At 45.4% G+C, this 22,647-nt stretch overlaps 1 protein-coding gene across 2 annotated transcripts in view; it reads right to left on the bottom strand.

Moving 5' to 3' along the window:
• Positions 1-22,647, bottom strand: part of AK5 (adenylate kinase 5) — a 210,446-nt gene that overhangs the window by 41,829 nt on the left and 145,970 nt on the right. For both annotated transcript variants that reach the window (XM_036351095.1, XM_036351094.1), the window contains exon 9: positions 3,144-3,186. In XM_036351095.1, the coding sequence (XP_036206988.1) occupies positions 3,144-3,186 (43 nt within the window). The remainder of the gene's footprint in view (positions 1-3,143; positions 3,187-22,647) is intronic.

The raw sequence follows: 22,647 nt of genomic DNA, 5'->3' as shown, positions 1-22,647 counted from the left end.
GGTCCCCTGAAGAGGTGGCCACAACCAAAAACTTGAACTGGGAATGGCTCTGGGAGCTCCAATCTCAAGGCTCAGAGAATGCCAGTGGTTACTGCTTGAGTCTGGAAGCAGGGGTGCCTCAAATTCGAAATACGTTTAGAGTGAGGGTCTGAGGGCAGAGAAAACAGCAGTCCTACCCACGACTGCTTCAGAGAGGAGCAGGGACAAATACCGCACCTTTGCTTAAGGCCATCAGGCTTCATTTATGAAGATTAGACTTTACATGCAATCAGGAGTTGAACCTGTTACCACGCGGTGAGAGTTAGCAGGCCGCTTTCTCAACTGTGCCAGGGCAGGGGCAGCCTTCTGCCCTGGACCTGGAGCTTTGGGGCAGGCCGAGAAGGTGTGGGCTCGTTCAGGATGCTGTGAAGTTCAGAGTGGGATACAGTAGAAGCCACTTTGGGAGACACTGCTCTGACCTACAGGCCATCCTGGGCAAACGGGGATGGCGAAAGCTCAAAACGCAGGCCTTAGGAGAGTCAGAGGAACTCACCATGTTCAAGTCCTTCTCCGACTGGCTAATTTCTGAGCAGCTTGGTCTCACACCCGTGGGGGTGGGAGTGGGGATGGCAGGCTGATTCCATAAACAAGAACTTTCAGAAAGGTTTCTTTGTTATGCTTAGGCAAAGGCCGGGCAGAGATTCTAAACCAGTGGGTGGGTGTGGACGATGGTACCAAGAGTTAACATTCAAAGTCATGTTTTCAGAGCACCAGGCTAGACAAACAAAACAACATGGAAGCTGAATCCTTCCCTCAGCTGGACAGATGTGGCTACAGATAGAGTAGGAGAAGACAATTTTGAATACTTTATTATTCTTGCTAACCCTATCGCTAAGGGAGATACTTTACAAATTGCAAGATACATTGACTAGACAGTAATATATTGCAATGTAGGATACTGTGATTTGTTCCACTTCATGAAAAATTTGCATGCAGTTGAAGCTCCAGGCCCCTGAGGTGTGTGGGTTCCTGGAGCAGCCCTCTCAGTGGGGAGAGCCTGGAGAGGGGGGCAGGATGGAGTCAGCCCTGGGCTCTTAGTCTAGGTGGAGCTCCAGGATCTTTTCCTGGTTCAGAAATAACTGCTTTTGCTCATCCTATGGGTGTGAGTTGACTAAAGTGACAGGTAGAATGTAATTACCTGGAGAGAGAGAAGGTTTTTATCTCCCATCTTGGTGACAAAATTACAAGTTTTACACTTTAAATAAACTGAGAGCACTCTGATTTATACTTCATGCCTTATGTAGATGCTCAGTACTTTGGAAAGTTAGGTCGTTTTTCTGAGTTATAAAACTTTTAGTGGAATTGGGGTAATTCATCTATATACTCAATTCTACCTTTTTGCAGGAATCCATTATGAGCTGAGTGAAAGGCCTAACAACAGAGGGGGGGACGGGAGAGAGAGAGAGAGAGAGAGAGAGAGAGAGAGAGAGAGAGAGAGGACATGAAGAATTGGGTTGGGGATAGAAGGGAAACAAGGTAGGGGAGAAAGAGCTGGAAGCAGAGGAAAAAGTGAATTTGGAGTCTTTGAAGTAATTTCTTTTTTATACTGAAGGATGATTTTTGTTGTTGTTCTTTTTAATCAGAGATGCCCCAGTCTCTTCACAGAGTAGCCCATGGAGACTGGCAGAGTCATATGTAATTTGGAGCTTTCTATTCATGGCAAAAACACATCGGTGCTCTTCACCTGTGGGACCAGAGGGTCATCTCACGTCCTCTGGACTTCCAGCTAACTTTATGAAGCTGAGCATCTTTTAATTTATTTGCAATCTAGGAAAGTGGCTCTGGTTATTATTATTATTATTATTATTATTATTATTTTTTTGGTATATGTATCCTATTACAGTTTTTAAAAATAGTTATTTTTTAAAATTAATAATGGTACATTCATGTAATGTAGTCATTACAAATTAAGGTTATAGAGAGTTTTGAATGACATGGTAACATGCTTATGATATGCACAAAAATTAGAGGTAATATTTGTGTATACATGTGTATTCTCAACTCTGTGAAAATAGGTATATAAACAACACTCTGGAATAAAATGTACTAGAAATGTTAACCATGATTACTTAGAGTCCATAAGGTTTTAGATGATTCTAAATTTCTACTTTAAAAAGTTTTCCATAATGAATGTGTTAATTTTATAACCAGGAAAAAAGGGCAACTTTATTAGGCAATCAATCAATCCCTATCCAGGTGGGTCTGAGTTCATTATTTGCACTTGACTCATGTTTATGTGCCTTTCCCCATGAATCCCCATGATGCCATTTGGTGACTGAGATGTTCACATACTGCTATTGCCATTATCAAATGACACTTTATCACCTCATGCTCATGGATCAGCGCAGGATTAGAGTTGGGGCTATTTAGAAAGCTAACTCACTTGTATGTATTCATAGTCAATACAAACATATTTCCATGGACTATAATGATAACATTTATTACAGAGTGATAATGTTAGGAGGTATTTTACTTAGGGCAAGCATGAACCTTATCTGTTTTGAACAATCTCAAGTTCAGATAATGTAATCTATTTTCAGTTTCATGTGTACCTAATTGTGGTTGGATTTTTTAATTTTAATTTTTATTTTAGTTTTTGCAAGACTTTGAACGACAAAAATTATAAAGCAGTATCATTTGGGTGTTTCTTAGGTTGCATCCAATGATACATTGCAGAATAGTAACTACTATCCAGAAAAAGGACTTGTGTTTTTAAAAACTGAAGAACGCTTTATTAACGTTCGCTAGCTCTCTCTGCTGCAGGACTTGCGGGAGCCTTGCTGTGCTGTTCTATATGCGACTCTTCCGAAGGCGATTGAGTGTTAGTGTTTCCTAAACATATTTTCCCAGAGCATCCTCTTCTCACTGAGTGTCTCGGGGGTCATGTTCTCTGGGCTGGAGGAAGTGCATCTCTTAGGCATCCCTTTGCTTCTTCACATGGACCCAGAGGGGAGAGATGCACAGAGTTCCCCTCTTAACTGTGTTCTCTGGCTAAGGGAAAAGTACATGTTGCTGGTAGTTTATTATCTCTTTGCTGGTGATTAATAAAAAAGACACATTCTAAGCCACTCAAGTGACAAGTTTGCTCAGTAAAGAAAACTCACCTCCTGTGGGGTCCTCTCCAAATACATTTAACTGGTCATCGCCCTGTTTATAGAAAAATAAAAATATTAGATGATTAGACTAACAGGTATTGTGCCAAACTTCTTCTTTTTGTGTGTGTATGTGTTAAACTTCTTGTCAACATTAACATACTTAACCTTCCAAACAACTCTATGAGGGAGGCCTATTATGACCTACCTTTACAGATGAAGAAACTCAGAGTTTGAGAAGTTAACCTGTGCACGGCCAGAGTGGCGAGGAACAAGCCCAGATCTCCTCAGAGTTTATGCTTGTTTCTTAACCTGTTCAATATCCTGCCTCATTTTCTTGGCACATAACCTATTTGTGGTCAGAAAATCTGATTTCAAGAAGGCAAAACCTTCCAGGACCCGAAACTCAGATAGGGTAGTCACAGCTGTTTCACAAACAACTCTAACTTAAAGCTGGCCTTGGCCAACTTTCTGTAAAGGGCCAGGCAGTAAATGCTTTCAGCCTTGTGAGCCATATGGTCTTTGCAGCTATTAAATACGGACCAAACCTTGCCAATCTCTGAAAGCGAAGGCATGAAATAAGGCAAGTTGAGACGACCAGCTTTGATTGATGTCTGCCTTTTAAATTTCCGTATTATTTTTTAATCAGATAGCTACTCCATTTTCCTTATAGAAGAACCCATGGTGTTTGGAAAAAATCCTGAAAGAAAATTATATAAAGGCATTTGGTGAGAATTTTCGATCCCACCTATGTCTCCATCCATCCCATCTACCCACTTCCTCACCCCTTATGGGTAACCACTCATAGAAGTTTATTTTATTTTTTTGTATCTTTCCAGATACACAGAAAAACTAATTTCAGATATCCATGGATACACTTAGCTATCCTATCTAATAAAAGAGAAACATGGTAATTGGTGTACGACTGCTACCCTTCCCATTGGCTAATCAGGGAGATATGCAAATTAACTGCCAGCCAAGATGGCGGCCGACAGCCAGGCAGCTTGAAACTAACATGAGGCTTGCTTGCTTCAGTGACGGAGGACTCTAACATTCTCCGCCTGCCGCTGCAGGCCTCTGAGCTGGCAGTTTGAAACATAGTTACAAAAATAGAAGCTAAACAAAACCCCAGAAACCAGCTTTCAGCTAGCCGGGATCTCAGACCTGGAGTTGATACAGAGTTTCAATTGTAGAGCCTAAACAAACCAGATACCTGCTTTCATGAGCGGAGGCCTAAGAGCTGGAGCCTCAGAGCTAAAGCTGGCCCAGAATAAAAAAAAAAAAAAGAAAAAAAGGAGCAGTTGGGAGCTTCAGTCCCAGCCTGAAAACAGCCCTCAGCCTCTCACCCAGACTGGCCAGGCAGCCCAGTGGGGACCCCCACCCTGATCCGGGACACCCTTCAGGGCAAACCAGCCGGCCCCCACCCGTGCACCAGGCCTCTATTCTATACAGTAAAAGGGTAATATGCCTCCCAGCACTGGGATCAGCGGAGCCTCGAGGTCTCCCGGCACCGGGATCAGCATGACAGGGGGCAGCGCCCAAACCCCCTGATCGCCCTGTGGCTCTGTGTGTGACAGGGGGTGGGGCCACAACCTCCCTATTGGCCCTGCTCTGTTCCTGACAGGGGAAGGTGCCCCAACCCCCTGATCGGCCCTGCTCTGTGCCTGATAGGGGGGAGCTCCCCAACCTCCTGATTGCCCTGCGGCTCTGTGTGTGACAGGGTGCGGCGCCCCAACCCCCCCACCCTACGGGCCCTGCTCTGTGTGTGTGATGGGATAGAGCCATAACCTCCCCATCGGCCCTGCCCTGAGTGTGACAGTGGCGGCGTCCCAACCTCCTGATCGGCCCTGCTCTGTGGGTGATAGAGGGCGGCGCCCCAACCCCCTGATCCGCCCTGCTCTGTGCGTGACAGGGGGGAGCTCCCCAACCCCCTGATGGGCCCTGCTCTGTGTGTGACAGGGCGGAGCTCCCCAACCCCCTGATCAGCCCTGCTCTGTGTGTGACAGGGGGGAACACCCCAACCCCCTGATGGGCCCTGCTCTCTGTGTGACAGGGCGGAGCTCCCCAACCCCCTGATCAGCCCTGCTCTGTGTGTGACAGGGGGGAACTCCCCAACCCCCTGGTTGGCACTGCTCTGTGCATGACAGGGGGTGGCGCCGCAACCTCCCCATCGACCCTGCCTTGAGTGTGACAGGGGACAGTGCCCCAACCCCCCAATTGGCCCTACCCTGAGCGTGACTGAGGGTGGCATCGCAATCTCCCAATCCACCCTGCTCTATGCATGACAGGGGGCAGCGCCCCAATTCCCCAATCGGCCCTGCTCTGAGCCTGACCAGGGGCTGCACCTAGGGATTGGGCCTGCCCTCTGCCACCCGGGAGCAGGCCTAAGCCAGCAGATCGTTATCTCCCGAGGGGTCCCAGACTGCGAGAGGGCACAGGCCAGGCTGAGGGATGCCCCCTCCCCCCTGAGTGCACAAATTTTTGTGCACCGGGCCTCTAGTAAATATATAATCTTTATACCTCCACTTTGTACATAGAAAGAAGCATACCTATATAGTACATGCATATGCATTTATATCGACATACTAATCTATGCTGTTCTTCACCTTGCTTTAAAAATATATTATTTTGTTGATGGGAGAGGAATAGAGAGATAGACACACCAATAATGGGAGTGAATCATTGATCAGCTGCCTCCTGCATGCCCCACACTAGGGATGGAGCCAGGAATCAAACTGTGACCTCCTCATTCATAGGTCAATGCTCAACCACTGAGCCACACCGGCTGGGCTCCCCTTGCTTTTTTACATATCAATATTTCCCAGAGAACGTTCCATATTAGCACAGAATGTTCTCGGTTGTACAATATTCTATTGTATGGACGGTCCCATAGTTGTTCCTTTATGATGGACCATTGAATTGTTTTCAATCTTGGACTATTTTTCAAAAATTAGTATAGTAAATAACTTTATATAGAAGTCATTTCATACACCTATAGCTGGAGGATAAATTCCCAGAGAAGGGGCTGTGCAACCAAAGAGTAAATGTATTTATAACTATGATAGATTTTGCTAAATTGCTCTTGCTTTTGAGGTTGTGCCATTTTGCAGGGACAGCCTCGGCCTCTGATTTGCTTTGATGCAGGACTCAGTTAAATGAGGTTGCCTGGTTGCATTAATGCTCCCTTGAAAGAGCTTTGTCTGAGAACAGAGCCTTGCCTTCCTCTTTTAGAACACCTGCCTTCAGGGCAGCTCTCCTGCCTGTCTTCTTAGATTTGCCTGTGTATCTAGAGCGGTTCCAGGTGGACAAGAGTACGTAATGGAGTGGCCATTTAGGGACACATCTGCATTAATTAACTCCCTTCTCTGAGTAGAAAAGACTTCGGTTATTCCTCAGGAGCCTCCCTCCTCCCATCCCCCTTCCCCCACTTCTCTTGTTGAAATCATTGCACTTTGGAGCTGGAGTATAGGTCAATCAACCCTATAGAGTATAGGAAAATCCAACCCTACGATCCGCCTCTCCCATTTTATAGATGAGGAAAAGATGGTTAGCGAGGTCATGCAAGGGGCCCATGGTCATGTCATCGGGTCTTTAGCGATGCCATGGTTGGGATGGGAACACATGTCTCACCATGTAGCAAGGCTCCTAGAAATTTAGTCCCATCAGCTTAGCTACCACAATGGACCTGTTGTGTCCTGCGCTCACCTGGCTGGTACAACCATCTCCCAGCTGCTGCTAAGGGCTCACCGGAGCCTGGCTCCTTCCTCAGGCTGGGTGACTCTGGCATAAGTTGTGCCTCAGTGTTCCCCTCAAGATCAGGCTCACCCCAGCAGCAGACTAGCAGGGACCGCATCTTTGCTCGGCTACTACCCCTGCCCTAGCCTAAGAGCACTCCCTAATAACACACCTGCAAGAATCCCCAGCTGAGGCTTTGCTTCTAGGGACCTATTTGAAGCCATTCATGCCTGCCTTCAATGCAGCTACATAGAAAGAGGCCTAATAGCCTTTGCTGGAGAAGGACTGTTCCATCAGACTCAGCTTATTGCTTGTAAACAGCCATTGAATCTATTCAGGTACCATTGAATCTATTCAGGTAATGTTAAGAGGAAGCCACTGAGTCCTGCCCCTCCCTGTTAAATATTATTGTTAAGTTATCAGACTCACACCCCCCGGACAGGCTAAACTATAATCTTTCTTGTGCCTGGTTATCATGTTTTTCGAGTTTGAGGAGGAGGAGGGTTAATCTCAATCTATAAAACAATGCGCCATGTTTAAATGGCCTGTCAGACCTCTATTTGGCTGCTTGAGTCTGACCTGTTTTTATCCACAGCCTTCTATGCTGTTGGCCCAAATGCTTTAAATCAGCCCTAGTTTTATTTCTATGAATGCATTGATCGTGAACAGGTTTCTGGAGCGTAGACACAACTGTCATCGGCTCTACGCCAGAAATGTGACACACTGCGTTGACTGACACGAAAGCCCAGGTGAATGGGATGTTTGACTGGAGGCTGTTATTTTCTAGTGATGCTCAGAATAAACGTCATGATTCCAATGTGACTCTTCTGTAAATAAAACTATTCTGGCATCACACACACACACACACACACACACACACACACACACACACACACCAACAACCAATGAAAAGCAAAAGATGCTCTACAGCCCTGGAGGCTCTTTCTGTTCCAATGCTAGGTGTATTCTGCATGAAAAGCATTGATTTTGGAATGTCAATTATATAAGGAGCAAACTGTTATATAGGCTTATTCCAAAAATATCTGGCAAGGTGTTTACATCCAGTTGCATTGTAGCTGTATCTTCAGCGAGGTGTATTTTGGAAAAACACAACCCACTGATGACCAAGTGCCACCCTGTGTGCCTGTGGGTGCTTCTTTGTGTCACAGCCATTTACTGTGTTGCTGCTACATCCAGTCAGCACGTTGCCGCCTGTCAGTTTGAATTGTGGGGTCAGGCTCAGTGACTACAATGAGACATTGATGACTTGGGAGGCATGATGTAGGCTACATATCTGAACAAACTGACAAAGAGGGATAATACAAATATAGGCACAGATTTTATGTAAGTGCCACTTATGACTCATAAGCCAGGAGCCAAGGCAGCCAGCAATGATGTGATTAATACTGGTGAGGGTGGGACAGCTACAGCCAGACCACACACACACACACACACACACACTCAGGCAGCCACATCTTCTGTGCTTCATATGTGATGATAGTTGGTGATTGATGGTGAAAACCGAGAATCCTGCTGAAGTGCCATATTTAGAGCCTCACGATGGGGTTCGGGGTTTATGGGGAAACGGGATTTGGGTTACTGCTTTGTTTTGGTCTCTGTCCCTTCGTCTCCAGTCAAGCCAGAGCCACAAGGAGAGCAAAGGCTCCTCGCATCCAGCTCTATTTCCCCGTGCGGATGTGGAGACAAGAAGCTGCCTTTGCAAGGCTGGATAGTGGTGCTATTTTTAGAAAGAACGTTAGTAGGTGTGTGTGTTTTCCGTTGGGATCAGAACTCTAGCATCACTGTGAAGTGCAGGAGGACAGAGTGCGGTGAGCGACTATGTGGCACAAGTATAATGAACGCCCGTGGTGCCATCTGGAGGCAGGGCATGTGGCGAAACCGCTGCAAGGAACTGTCAGGAAGATAGTAAGACCACCCTCCGTACAGGATTTATGGCTTAAACCAGCAGAGACCAGCTAGATCCAACATGGAGACTCATGTCACCTAAGGGTAACCCCTAGCATCATTGTACGCTCATTGCAATAAACAGAAAGCTCATAGAACAGCAGTTCTCAACCTGTGGGTCGTGACCCCTTTGGGGGTCGAACGACCCTTTCACAGGGGTCGCCTAAGACCATCGGAAAACATATATATATATAATTACATATTGTTTTGTGATTAATCACTATGCTTTAATTATGTTCAATTTGTAACAATGAAATTGGGGGTCACCACAACATGAGGAACTGTATTAAAGGGTCGCGGCACTAGGAAGGTTGAGAACCACTGTCATAGAAGGGCACAAATGACTGTAGGAGCTCCTCTGAGAAATCTCCACCCCTTTTCCCCGGAAGGTCCTGATTACTCCTCCCCCTCATTGAATACCCTACCCCCCAGTTAGATGAACCTCAACCAAGGAAGCAAGTTTCACTAGAGGGGAGCTGCTGTGTGTGTGAAGTAGCCCATTCTCGGTCTCAGTGCTTCACTAATAAACTCACTTTCCCTTTAAGCTCCACGCTGGCTCATGTTTGAATTTGTTCCTCTGCGAAGCCAAGAGCCCTCCGTGGGCCCTGGGCCCTCGAGCCCGAACCCTGGCAGCCTGCCTCAATATGAATGGAGGCAAAGTGGGCTCATTTGCTAAGAGAGGGACGGAAGTTGGATCCTGGCGGTTTGAAAGAGCAGTTCTCAGGTTTTGCTGGTGAGCTGTTAATGAAGTTTTGAAATTTCTTGGCTCATCAGGAAAACGGAAACATAACTACATTTTATCAGCAGGGAGAAGGGAGACTGGTCCTTGGGAAATGTTCTGAGTGTTTACAGTTCTCACTAAAGCCTGTTTTCATTTAAAGCAATGGGCAATTTGAAAAAAAAAAGTATGGGAAGTGGTATATAATTTACTTATACCCAAGAATTTATTTTACAACAAGTACCATTTCTCTTTCACTGAAGTGTACACCATTAGAGGTCTGCTTGCTGTGGAAGTTCTTGTATAATCGAGTAAACAGGGAGGAAAAATATAGGGGATGCTAGGCGAACCTTCTCTCAGTCTTATTAAATTGCAGGTTCTCTAAATGAACTGCGCTAAATAGTGGTTCACAGTTCTCTAGGAGGAATGGTATTTTTCTTCTTTTATGTATGAAGTGAATATATACATGAAAAAGTAATTTAAATGTTCATGTCTCTAATAAGGAATTAAAAAAATATTTGTATTTTCATATTTTTTTAAAGTATGTTTTTATTGATTTCAGAGAGAGAGGAAGGGAGAGGGAGAGAGAAAAAACACACGCATTGATGTGAGAGAGAAACATCTATTGGTTGCTTCCCATACACATCCCAATCTGGGATTGAATCCACAACCTGAGTATGCACTCTGACCAGGAATCGAACCGGTGACCTTTCGGTGCATGGGATGACGCTCAGCCAACTGAACCACAACAGCCAGGGCTCTAATAAGGGATTTTAAAGAAAACAGTTTTTCCCGATGTTTTCCTATAAATTCCTGTTTCCACCTCACTGCTGAGGAGTGTGTGAAAAACACCTTGGTCTCCTCTTCTATGTCAAATGGGGCACTGTTGTCAAGCAGGGCTTTGTCAGGCTGGTGGGGTGAAGCAAAGGACGAAGTTCCCATTCTGATTGTGTCTCATTTAAAGTGAATGTTAGCCATAGAGCCACATTGGACTGGAGTCTTACCAAGGAGAGTTGTTTGGCTTCTACCTCTTTGTATTCTGAGTCTTTGTAAAACAGTAAAGCTTAGTTTCAACCATTGGGACCTACAGAGCTTATTGGCCTGTTTCTAGCAGTTTTAATAGGTTCTATGAAAATACAGACTCCTTATGACATACTCTCGGCAAAATGGAAAATCAGGTTAATTAATAGAGTAAAACACACTACATGTATGTTTATGTGTTTTTCAGAAAGAGACATATCACCCAGAGGAGACAGCCATGGTTCCACCATCTCTCTTTAAAAAGGAAGTAGGCTTGGGGCAAGGTAGGTCTGGAAGGAGTGAGCAGGTGGAGGGCTCGCAGGACTCTGACATCTCCTCCTAATGCCTCTTCCTTCTGACTTCTTTGCTCATCACGGGTGTACCTCCATGCTCTCTTTGCAGCCTGAAGCACTTTCCCCCACCATCAATGAGAAATTCACTTGTTTAAAAAAACGTCCAAATGCTGGCATTGTCCAGAAAAATTTAACAGGTTTATATATAACTAGAGGCTTGGTGCACGAAATTCATGCACTCAGGGTGGGGTGGGGGGTGGGTCCCTCAGCCAGACCTGTGCCCTCTCACAGTCTGAGAGTCCTGGGGGAATGTCTGACTGATGGCTTAGAGCTGGCCTAAGTCGGACATTCTTAGTGCTCCCACAGAGGTGGAAGAGGCTCACCAGCTGTGAGCCCAGCTTCTGGCTGAGCGGCGCACCCTGTGGGAGTGCACAACAACCAGGGGGCAGCTCCTGTGATGAGCGTCTGCCCCCTGGTGGTCAGTGTGAGTCATAGTGACCGGTCATTCTGATGTTTGGTCAATTTGCATATTAACCTTTTATTATATAGGATTGTTATGAATTTGAACTGCTGAAACTTGCTCACAGAAACATTCTGACTTGCATTAATGCTTTATGTCCCTGCATTTATATTAAAAAATTCCCACACAAATGAAAACAAAAAATCTGCCAATACCTGATTTCTGTCACCTATATTCCACTTGCAATCATATACTTAGTTACCTTTCGATCCTATGAGGGAAAACCTCCAATGTTCAGCACTGCCAGTAACAGGAAAACGAGATTTTTTTGTTAAAAAAATGTAAAGTTTCCCATCATAGTGGGTTCTAAAGCACATTTCCATGTATGTGGTGTGCTAGCTGGATGCCTTTTGCCATAATTGTTACTTGTTTGGCATGGATAGCACACAGGTTGGTGTCTTCAAAGAGGCCAACCTGATAGGCCTCACTTGCCTCCTGCAAAGCACCATAGGCTGTGCCCTGGAAGCGCAGATCTGGATTGATGTCCTGAGCAATTTCTCTCACCAGCCGCTGCAAGGGAAGTTTGTTAAATCAGAAGTTCAGTGGACTTCTGTTAATGTCTAATTTCACGGAGCACTGTGGTGCCAGGCCTGTAACAATGAGGTTTCTTAACCTCTCCCCCTCCAGTAGAGGGCGCACTGTTGTGATTGTTTTTTGTAGCCAGTTACTACCCCCCTCATTCCCTCCCCCGCCCCCCCCTCCCCCCCCCCCCGTGATTTGCACAAGCCCTGGTGTAAAGACCTCCTTACGTAACCCCCTTCTCCTTTGGCTGGGGCTTGGTGAGCTAGAGGCAACGCTGGCTTTGGGGAATGACAATTCTGAAGTATTTTTAAATTATCACTATCATACACTATCATAGATGCAACAGACAGCTCTCCAAGGGCCACTCCTCGATTTCCAGTCAAGCTCTGATCTTTCCCCCCTGCTCTTGCTTTCATTATTCTCCAACTGTAATGTCTGCATTCAATTCCCTGAGGTTCTACCTGCTAGCATCTAGCAGGTAACACCGACTGAGGAGTGGGACAGGGTTAGTTAGTGGCCATGGGTCACAGAGCAAAGGAAGAACTGAAAGGGACTCCCAGGTTGGAACTGTGAATCAAAGGGGCAGGCCAAAAGAAGTGTTCTTCTCACCAGAAACAATCCGTAGACATGAGATGAGGGGGCTTTTAAATAGAGTCTGAAGACTCAGGAAGGGCTCACGATATGAAAGATTGGTGAGCAGTGACTATCTACAGCTGCTAGCTACAGGTTTTATAAAGCTCATGCAGCTTTGCCCACGCTAGTTAAGATACTAGTAAACTCCATGAGATAAATGAATGGATTAATTTTCTCAGAACGTGACCTGTTTTATCTGGCCTCTGGATCCCGGCCCATCCTGTCAGCCCAGCCTGGAATGCCTTCTCCTTTGCCCTGTTCATTTACATTCTGCCTCTCCTCCTGGCTGCGTGCGAGTCCAGGCAATGTTGGGTGTTCTCACAGAGGGGGGGTCCGCGTGAAAACTGGCAATCTGACAGTTCTCAGGAAGGATGCCTTGTTGTTGCTTTTCTTACTTTTCCATTATAAACTATGATTATTTATCTTCATGATTATAAATTTAATTTTTTGTGAGTTGTTTACTTGACGCTACCTGCCCTGTGTGGTGATACTTCTATGCATTGACAGTTGGGGATAGACTTTAAGATCTGCAAGTTCGATGGCTCACAGATGAACCCCAGACTACTCCAGTGGCAGAATTGACGTCTCTAGACAGCCCAGTGTGCTGGCGCAATAAATGGCAGTCCTGCAGAGCTATGACTTTCCCAAGACGATGCAGAGGACAGGCAACAGGCTGGTTTCTAGAGTGGCCTACCTCTGTGCTTCCTGAAATATACTGTACTCATGAGCCAGCCTTTGTATCTCCTCTTGTTTTAAAATCTTAGTACAGAATTATATAAAAGAGAGACATTTTACTATCTTTTGAGAAACCTTTGGCACCCTGGCTGGGTGGCTCAGTTGGTTAGAGTGTCATCCAGTACATCAAAAAGTTGTGGGTTCCATCCCCGGTCAGGGTGTGCATGGGGAGCAAGCAACCAGTTGATGTTTCTCTCTTACATTGATGTTTCTCTCTCTCTCCCCTCCTCTCTCTCTAAAATCAATTAAAAACACGCGTATCCTTGGGTGAGGATTAAAATAACAAACAAACAAAAAAACCTTTGGCAAAGAGTACTTAGGGAATTTTTAAAAGGCAAGATGACATCATATTGGAAAATCAGGCACTCAACCCACTACCAAGAAACAAGCAGATGCAGGAGCCAAGGAAACCTGCCTGCTCTCTCCTGCTTCTCCAAGTCTATCATACAGGAGGCTGCACCGAGAAAGCAGAAATAAAAGCAGCTCAGAAAAGACAAGTCTGTAAGAGAAGTTAACCCTTAAAAGATGGGACTTTCAGCCTGGCCAGTGTGGCTCAGTAGTTGAGCATTGACCCATGAACCAGGAGGAGGTCACGGTTAGATTCCCGGTCAGGGCACATGCTCAGGTTGTGGGCTCGATCCCCAGTAGGGGTGGGGGGGTGGGGGGCGTGCAGGAGGCAGCCAACCAATGATTCTCTCTCATATTTATGTTTCTATCCCTCTCTCCCTCTCCCTTCTTCCCTCTGAAATCAATAAAAACACATTTTAAAAAATCACACACACCCACACCCACACCCACACCCACACACACACACACACACACACACATGCACACGCACACAGCTGGGACTTTCAAAATGCAGGGCTGGCCAAAAGTCTCTGGGTGGGGACTGAATCCACTCACTAACCTGTGGTGCCCAAGGATGTGTGTGTTTACAGGGTTCTCTCCTCCCTCACTCACTAATTTACACAAAGACTCTACTTGGACTATTGGTGACCTGCCTTGAGGTGAACTTTGATCAATCCCCCTGCCCCATGAAATATTCAGAATAGAAAATAAAGAGAGTATGGGGGTGGGGGAAGCAAAGAGAGTTTCAGGGCTCTTGCAAATGCCACTTCCCTGGTATCAGTCAGACAAGAGCACACACTCTGCTGAAGAGCCCAGAGTTTACAACATGGCCTTGGGCTGGTCCTCTAGCCCTGCTTTGACCCAATCCCAGCTCTTTAGCCCCTCCTCTCTGCCTCTTTCCCTCTTAACAATATAGGAATCACCTGTTCTTTCCTACTTAGGATGCTCTGGAGGAGCGGATGAGGTCTGAAGAGAAAGGGCAGGGTATAAAAGCAGGGCGTGCCTGCTGTTAGGAAGCTGCTCTACCCTGGGAAAGGTCATCTTAGACACATCTTAGACACCCCTTACCCTGGACTTGTAAGGCATGCACCTTTAAAGAACAAAGGGATGTTCTAAACTGGCTGGAAACAATCATTCCCATCAATGCTTCTTCACAGCTTCTCGGCATATGGACTACAATTAAAGCATTAGGAGCCCTGAAGAACTATAAATACTAAGGGAATTATGTCATGGATTTGCTACATTAGTATTTACTTTACAAAAAAATTGGGCAGGAAACCAAGATGGCGGCATAGGTAAATACTGGAGTTTGCTGCCCCGAACAACCACTTCAAAAATACAACTAAAAGACGGAAAGGAGATCATCCAGAACCACAGGAAGGCTGGCTGAGTGGAAATTCCACAACTAGAAGGAAAGAGAAAAGCATACCGAGACTCAGAGGAGGCGCAGTGCGGAAGTAAAATACTAAGGTGTGGAGGTGCATGCGGAGCGGGCTGGCGGCTGAGGGTGCGGTTGTCATTTTCAATTGGGAGGGAGTCTCAGGCTCTGAGCTCCGAGGGGCTTGCAGTGATTACTGGGACACTGAGAAGCAGAGCCTCTGAGGGCAGGACTGAGAGCAGCCATAGCTGCTAGCCCCGCCCTGTTGATCCTGTGGGACCCGCCCTGCCCAAGCCCTGCAGGGGTCTTTTGCTGGATAGCCTCAGGCAAAGGCTAGATTAGCACCTCCCTAGAGATCCAGGAGCCAGGAAACCCAGAAGTCAGAATGGGACCATCCAGTTTGCAGCTCCGTGGAACCATAAAGGGTACACTCAGGGGGCAGACTCAGTGAGCACCAAAGCCCCATTGAAGCAAGTCTTGCCCCAGAGGGGCGTCTCCAGCACAGAAGTTCTCCCACTGCAGACACAGCTGATTCTCACAGCCAATTGGCCTGGAGGTCAATTCCTCCCAGTGATACCTACAACAATCAAGGCTTAACTACAACAAGACTGTGCACAAAGACCACAAGGGGGTGCACCAAGAGTGTCCTCCTCAGATAATTGGGGAGGCTGAACCACTGGGCCCTAGAGGACACTTAGCACAGAAAACCACTTTATCAACACAGGGAAGCATAAAAAATGCAGAGACAAAGAAAAAGGACACAAATGATAGAAATGGAGGAAAGCAAACTATTGGATATAGAGTTCAAAACCACACTTTTAAGGTTTTTCAAGAATTTTCTAGAAACTGCTGATAAACTTAATGAGATCTACAAGAAATCTAATGAGACCCTCGAGGTTGTGATAAAGAACCAACTAGAAATTAAGCATACACTGACTGAAATAAAAAATATTATACAGACTCCCAACAGCAGACCAGAGGATTGCAAGAATCAAGTCAATGATTTGAAATACGAAGAAGCAAAAAACACCCAACCAGAAAAGCAAAATGAAAAAAGAATCCGAAAATACGAAGATAGTGTAAGGAGCCTCTGGGACAGCTTCAAGTGTACCAACATCTGAATTATAGGGGTGCCAGAAGAAGAGAGAGAGCAAGATATTGAAAACCTATAATGACAGAAAACTTCCCCTACCTGGTGAAAGAAATAGACTTACAAGTCCAGAAAGCGCAGAGAACCCCAAACAAAAGGAATCCAAAGAGGACCACACCAAGATACATCATAATTAAAATGCCAAGAGCAAAAGACAAAGAGAGAATCTTAAAAGCAGCAAGAGAAAGAAAGTCAGTTACCTACAAGAGAGTACCCACACGAATGTCAGCTGATTTCTCAACAGAAACTTTGCAGGCCAGGAGGGAGTGGCAAGAAATATTCAAAGTGATGAATGCCAAGAACCTACAACCAAGATTACTTTATCCAGCAAAGCTATCATTCAGAATTGAAGGTCAGATAAAGAGCTTCACAGATAAGAAAACGCTAAAGGAGTTCATCACCACCAAACCAGTATTATATGAAATGCTGAAAGGTATCCTTTAAGAAGAGGAAGAAGAAGGAAAAGGTAAAGATACAAATTATGAACAACAAATACACATCTATCAACAAGTGAATCTGAAAAATCAAGTGAAAAATCTGCTGAACAGAATGAACTGGTGATTATAATAGAATCAGGGGCATAGAAAGGGAATGGACTGGCTATTCTTGGGGGAAAAGGGGTGAGGGGGATGTGGGAAGAGACTGGACAAAAATCGTGCACCTATGGATGAGGACAGTGGGTGGGGAGTGAGGGAGGAGGGTGAGGTGGGAACTGGATGGAGGGGAGTTATGGGGGGAAAAAAGAGGAACAAATGAAATAATCTGAACAATAAAGATTTAATTAAAAAAAAGAAAAGAAAAGAAAAACAACAACAACAACAACAACAAAATAAAAGCATCCGTAGCTAAAAAAAAAAAAAAAAAAAGTAAGTGTTGGGGATGAACAGCATGGTGACTCTTAACCACATAGTGTACAGAATATTTGACAGCTGCCAAGAGAGTAGCTCTTAAAAGCTCTCATCACAAGAAAAGAAATGTGTAACTGCGTGATAGTGATGTTCACTCGACTTATGGTGATTATTTCACAATATATACAAATATCAAATCATGTTGTACACCTTAAACAAATATACCGTTATGTCAATTCTATTGCATTAAAAAAGAAACTACCATATGAGAACTCAGTGGTCCATAAATAATTATATTATGCTGAAAACACCCTTTGCCACTGAACATTAGCTTCATAAAAGCACACATGTGTTGTCAGCCTTGGCCTTCCCAAGGTGTTTTCCCTGCTCCGATTCCACTCACTGCCCAGCCGCAGGCCCTGTACACACAGGTGGACAGAGGGATACTCATTGTTGTGATTGTGGTCAAGAAACCCCATGATGGAGGAAGAAAATCCTTCACTTTACAAGAAGGGAAACTGAGGCTCGAGGAACAGTGTGTGTGACACAATCATCCCATGTCATACCTCTGGCATGTGAGAGAGCTGATACCTGAAATCAGGGAGTCTGACTCCAAAGACTCTGAGCCTTTCCCTACCCATGAATGAACAAATGAGGAAGCTGGGTATTATTTTCTATGCAGGGTATGTTAGCACATATTTTGGGACAGTTGCTATTTGGCACATGTCCAAACAAGTCCACCTTTAAATTAATCTGGTCCCAGAGAGCTACGGTATGTTCTTTAGACGTCAATGATTTTACTTGTGCAGTGTTTTACACAAGGGAGAATATTTCCATTTCTAACATCTGCAATGCAGTGTGGGGTGCTAGGAAAGGCACTGGACTCCTAGGAACTTGGTTTGAGTCCAAAATGCTATGTGTTTGCCCAGCCACGGTGGCTCAGTGGTTGAGCATCAACTTATGAACCAAAAGGTCCCGGTTCGAGTCCCGGTTAGGGCTTGATTCCCCCAAGGGGGCGCATGTAGGAGGCAACCAATCAATGATTCTCTCCCATCTTTGATATTTCTATCTTCCCCCTCCTCTCTGAAATCAGTTAAAAAATATATGAAAAGCAACAACAAACAAAACAAAAACCAAAAGGCTGTGTGTTCTTGGTGATGTCAATGAAGCCTTCATGCAACACGCAGGGCCTGCTCTGCTCGGCCCTGGTCTGGGGGAGCAAACAGACACAGTCTGTGCTCACGAGCTTCATGTCTATTTGGGGAGATGGATATTAATTACATAACCTTATAAGGAAATGAATATTAAACAGGAATTTACATCAAGTAAAGGGTTCTAGGAAAATTAAAATAGGAGCCCTGATGTACACAGGGGTTGGGGAGTAGGCTCTATGTTGGCCAAGTGGGGAAGGGAGGGGAGGGGAGGTGAAGAAAGACAAGCCTGTTCCTGGAAGAGCCCTCAGCTAATGCAAAAGCCCAAAGAAGGAGCAGCCCACACTCTGGAGAAGCTGTAGGCAGGTCAGTGAGTCTGGCTGGGCACAGGGAGCGGGAGAGCAGTACATGGAGGCCCCCTGCAGGGTCTTGGGGCCCAGGGAGGGCTCAGGTTGTATCCCAGGAGCTTGGGAAGAAAGGCTTTAAGGGCTGTAAGTTGGAAAGTGACATGATCAGTTCTATGTTTTTATAAATATCACTCTAGATTCTGTGGAGCATGGATTGGAGGTGTCCCTTTGTCTAAAGTGGGGGGAACAATGCCACCCCAAAGGATCAAAAGTATTTTGTAAACAGTAAATTGTACAAATAGTTATTATACGTATACCTTTGTTTATTAGTATATAAAACAAGTTATTCTCCATGTCTTCAGAAAAGCCACGGCTCTTAAGATTATCAGGTAAGTTTGGGGTCAAATGCAGTGTTAGAGCCCACCCACTATTCTCCCTAGTCTTCCAATCCGGTTCTGCTCTAGCACCTTAAAGAAAGAAATCTGAGAGGGCTTTGGCGGAACTGGATGTAAGCAAACATTCCCACAGAACATTCGGAGGTGAAACTTGAGGCTATGTGTTCCTGACCATGGAGAACAAGGCCAGCCTTTTGCTCAACAAGGAGTGGGTGGACAGGACATGCTGGTCGAAATGCAAAGTCTTAGAAAAGCCTTGGGGAAAACAACTCCTCAAATATGACTTTCTTCCTTTTTTTTTAATGTTAAGCTCAAGAGCAACTACATGTTTCTTCATTTTTTTTCACTTAATTGAGCAGTTGCCACAGCAACTCAAGAACAGACTCCTCATTGCCTTCAATGAACTGCAGATCCACATTTTCCATCTGCTGCAAGTTGCAGTGAGCTTTTAAGAAAGGTAATCTCGAGTTCTTGTTTTTTTCCCCTACCTGACATTAGTATTCTCCACGGACTGTGAAGTGGCAGCACTTCGTTTTCATGAATGAGAAAAATATGTCCTGGGGACAGAGGGTTTGGAAATCTCATGAGGATTCAGACCCGTCAGCCAGTCTACACCATTGAAACCCACGGTGCTGAGGAGGAGAGCAGAGAAGCCCAGGGAAGTGTGTGTGTGGGCGGGGTGTGTGTGTGTGTGTGTGTGTGTGTGTGTGTGTGTGTGTGTCCCTCTCCTAGGAGCACACCACAATGTCAGCAAGCCCGCCCTGCTAAAGAGCTCCCAAAGTCCGTCTTCTGAATTTAATCCTGGAAATAGGATGAAGATCCTGAGGAACCACTGTCCCCGGACCTCCTCCTCTCTCTTCCCTCGTTGACCCTCGGCTTCTGCCCAGCCCCAGCCCCTATCATCTGTTCTTGCCTGAAGTATTAAAATATCCTCCTAACTCGCCTCCCTGAAACCAGTCTCTCCACTCAGTCCATTCTCCACATGGGTGGACCAGTATATGCCACCCATGCAGACCTGACCCTGCCTCCCTGCTCTGAGGCTGACACGGAATTTCCACCAGGGCTCAGGTAGAATCCCTCCTGCCTGGGCCAGTCCATCCCTCCAGGAGCATCTGGTCCTTGTCTGCTCCCACAGTCCCACTGGCTGTCCCTCTATGGCAGTGGTTCTCAATCTTCTGGCCCTTTAAATACAGTTCCTCATGTTGTGACCCAACCATAACATTATTTTCGTTGCTACTTCATAACTGTAATGTTGCTACTGTCATGAATAGTAATGTAAATATCTGATATGCAGGGTGGTCTTAGGCGACCCCTGTGAAAGAGTCGTTCGACCGCCAAAGGGGTCGCGACCCACAGGTTGAGAACCGCTGCTCTATGGGCACTGCATTTACAGCCATTATATTCAGACTATTATCTTTCCCTGGAATGACCTGTCTAGCTCCCTACAACTCCTCTTATTAAAAGATCCGTTTTAAGACTAAACTTAAGAGTTACTCCCATGGCCCTAGCTGACTTGGCTCAGTGGATAGAGCGTCGGCCTGCGGACTGAGGGGTCCCGGGTTCGATTCCGGCCAAGGGCACATGCCTGGGTTGCAGGCTTGATCCCCAGTGGGGGGCGTGCAGGAGGCAGCCAATCAATGATTCTCTCTCATCATTGATGTTTCCATCTCTCTCTCCTTCTCTTTTCCTCTCTGAAATCAATAAAGAAATATATATTTTTTAAAAAAGAGTTACTCCCATGGACACAGACAATAGGATGGTGGAGGCCTGGGGCAGGTGGTGGGGCGGCTGTAAGGGGCCAATGGGAGAATAAAAAAAACATATGTAATACTTTCAACAATAAAAATTTAAAAACAACAAAAAAAGTTACTCTCCTTCCTCCCATTAGAATTAAATTCCCTCTCCAGTTTGCTCATAGAGCATGCTCTATTTCTGTGATAGTGCATCCCACATCATACTGTCAGTTGTGCGTATTAGAGTCAGTTGTGTATTTTATTCATCGTTTCACCCTCCACGGTGCCTTGAACATAGAAGATGGAGTAAGTGGCTCCCTCCTCATTAGCCCATCGCATGTCTCTATTTTCTCAGCATAGTGGAATTGAACTCTCTGCCCAGCACTCATCCTACCCATGAAATGTAACACTGGCCACAGGTTTGGATCAGGAGTGCACTTGAGTCATGCTTGGACAATTAACATCCTTCTCTAGGAACTTACACTGAGAGAGACTGGGCTCTCTGTTGGCTGGGCCAGTTGGTAGACACTCTACCACCATGTAAGTGGGACTAGTAGAAGAAATTTGCCAAGAGAGAAAAGGAAGGTAATACATAGAGGGAAATTATTATGGCCTTTTAGCACCTAGTTCTGCATTGTTTCTAGGTGCATTCTTCCTTGGATTTGTGAGCAGTCCCCCCATACTTTTTTTGTGGAAGTTAGCTTAAGCAGGTTTTATGACTTGTAACCAAAGGAATATTAGCTAAGACATTCACCTAGTAAGGGTATGTTTTTGTAACAAGCAAGTCTTTTCTAGGAGACTGAGATCTTTAAGGCAAAGACTAACTGAATCTTCAGTAAGTTTTATAACCCCAGAATCTGGCCTTTAGCGCCTGACATTTAGTAGATGTTCACTACGCAGTTGTTGAGTCAATACATTGACATTTTCCTGACCCAAATGAGATGATGTACAAAAACCATAAAGTATAAATCAATGTGAGCCTCACTTATTATTATCAGACTAACTATTGAACGCTGCCCCTTCCTCACTTCTCCTGAAGAAGGGGGAGTGTTCGGGAGACTTCTCAACTGTTCAGAAGTCAAGTAGGGAGGTGGGATGCTAGTTACTGGCTCTCCCTCAACCATTAGGTGGGAGGAAGATGGTCCTTCCTCCAAACTCTCTTATGACTTATTTGAAACTAGAGGCCTGATGCACGAAATTCGCACAAGGGGCTTGGCACTCGCAGCCCCGGCTTCGTCAGGACGGTTGTCCGGATGGTTGTTCTGTTGTTCAGTCTAATTAGCATATTAGCTCTTTATTATATAGGATGATTCATTAAGTCACATCCAACTAATCCATGCTTATAATAATCCCATTAGGATATGGATTCTCTGCATGCTACTAAGAAAAGGATTTGGTGCCAAATTGCAAATAAGGCAGCAGGGAGAAGTCAAGAGAAGCAATTTAAAGATAACCTGAAGTATTGCTGAGGTTCTACTTGGCAGATAATTGATACAAATTACTTTTCTCCATTAAATCAGGGTTCAGGATATCAATGGTCTTCTTAGCCTTTCTCCAGAATATCCTCAACAAAGCCAGTTTTGTTATTGTAAGGCACGAGGAATAATGCAACAATTGGAACATAAGAAGATTAATGGAGATGTTCTGGGAACTGGCTGTCAGTATTTCAGAAAACCTGCGTGTTTGGAAATGACGAGAATTCTTGGATGTTTTGAATACTATTGTTTCTAGAGCAAGGAAGATGGTGTGGAAGCACCAGCACCCAGCCTGACCCAAAGACACTTGGTAACTGCTTGTGAAATAAAGCACTGCTTGTGGGTTTAACTTGTTTCCAAGGGAGAGCATGGGAGGGGTTCTGCCGCAGGTCCGAGGGGCTTAACCTGGCCCGGCCACAGGCTGACTGGCATTTTGGAGGATATGTTTGGAGGGTATGCGGCACTAAATTGACTTCAGTTTGACAGCTTTTATTTCAAACTAGAGGCCTGGTGCACGAAATTTATGAGGGGGGGGGGTCCCCTCAGCCCA

Source organism: Myotis myotis, unplaced genomic scaffold, assembly GCF_014108235.1.
Source record: "Myotis myotis isolate mMyoMyo1 unplaced genomic scaffold, mMyoMyo1.p scaffold_m19_p_2, whole genome shotgun sequence".
Taxonomy (NCBI): Eukaryota; Metazoa; Chordata; class Mammalia; order Chiroptera; family Vespertilionidae; genus Myotis; species Myotis myotis.
This window is presented reverse-complemented; position numbering and strand designations above follow the sequence as displayed.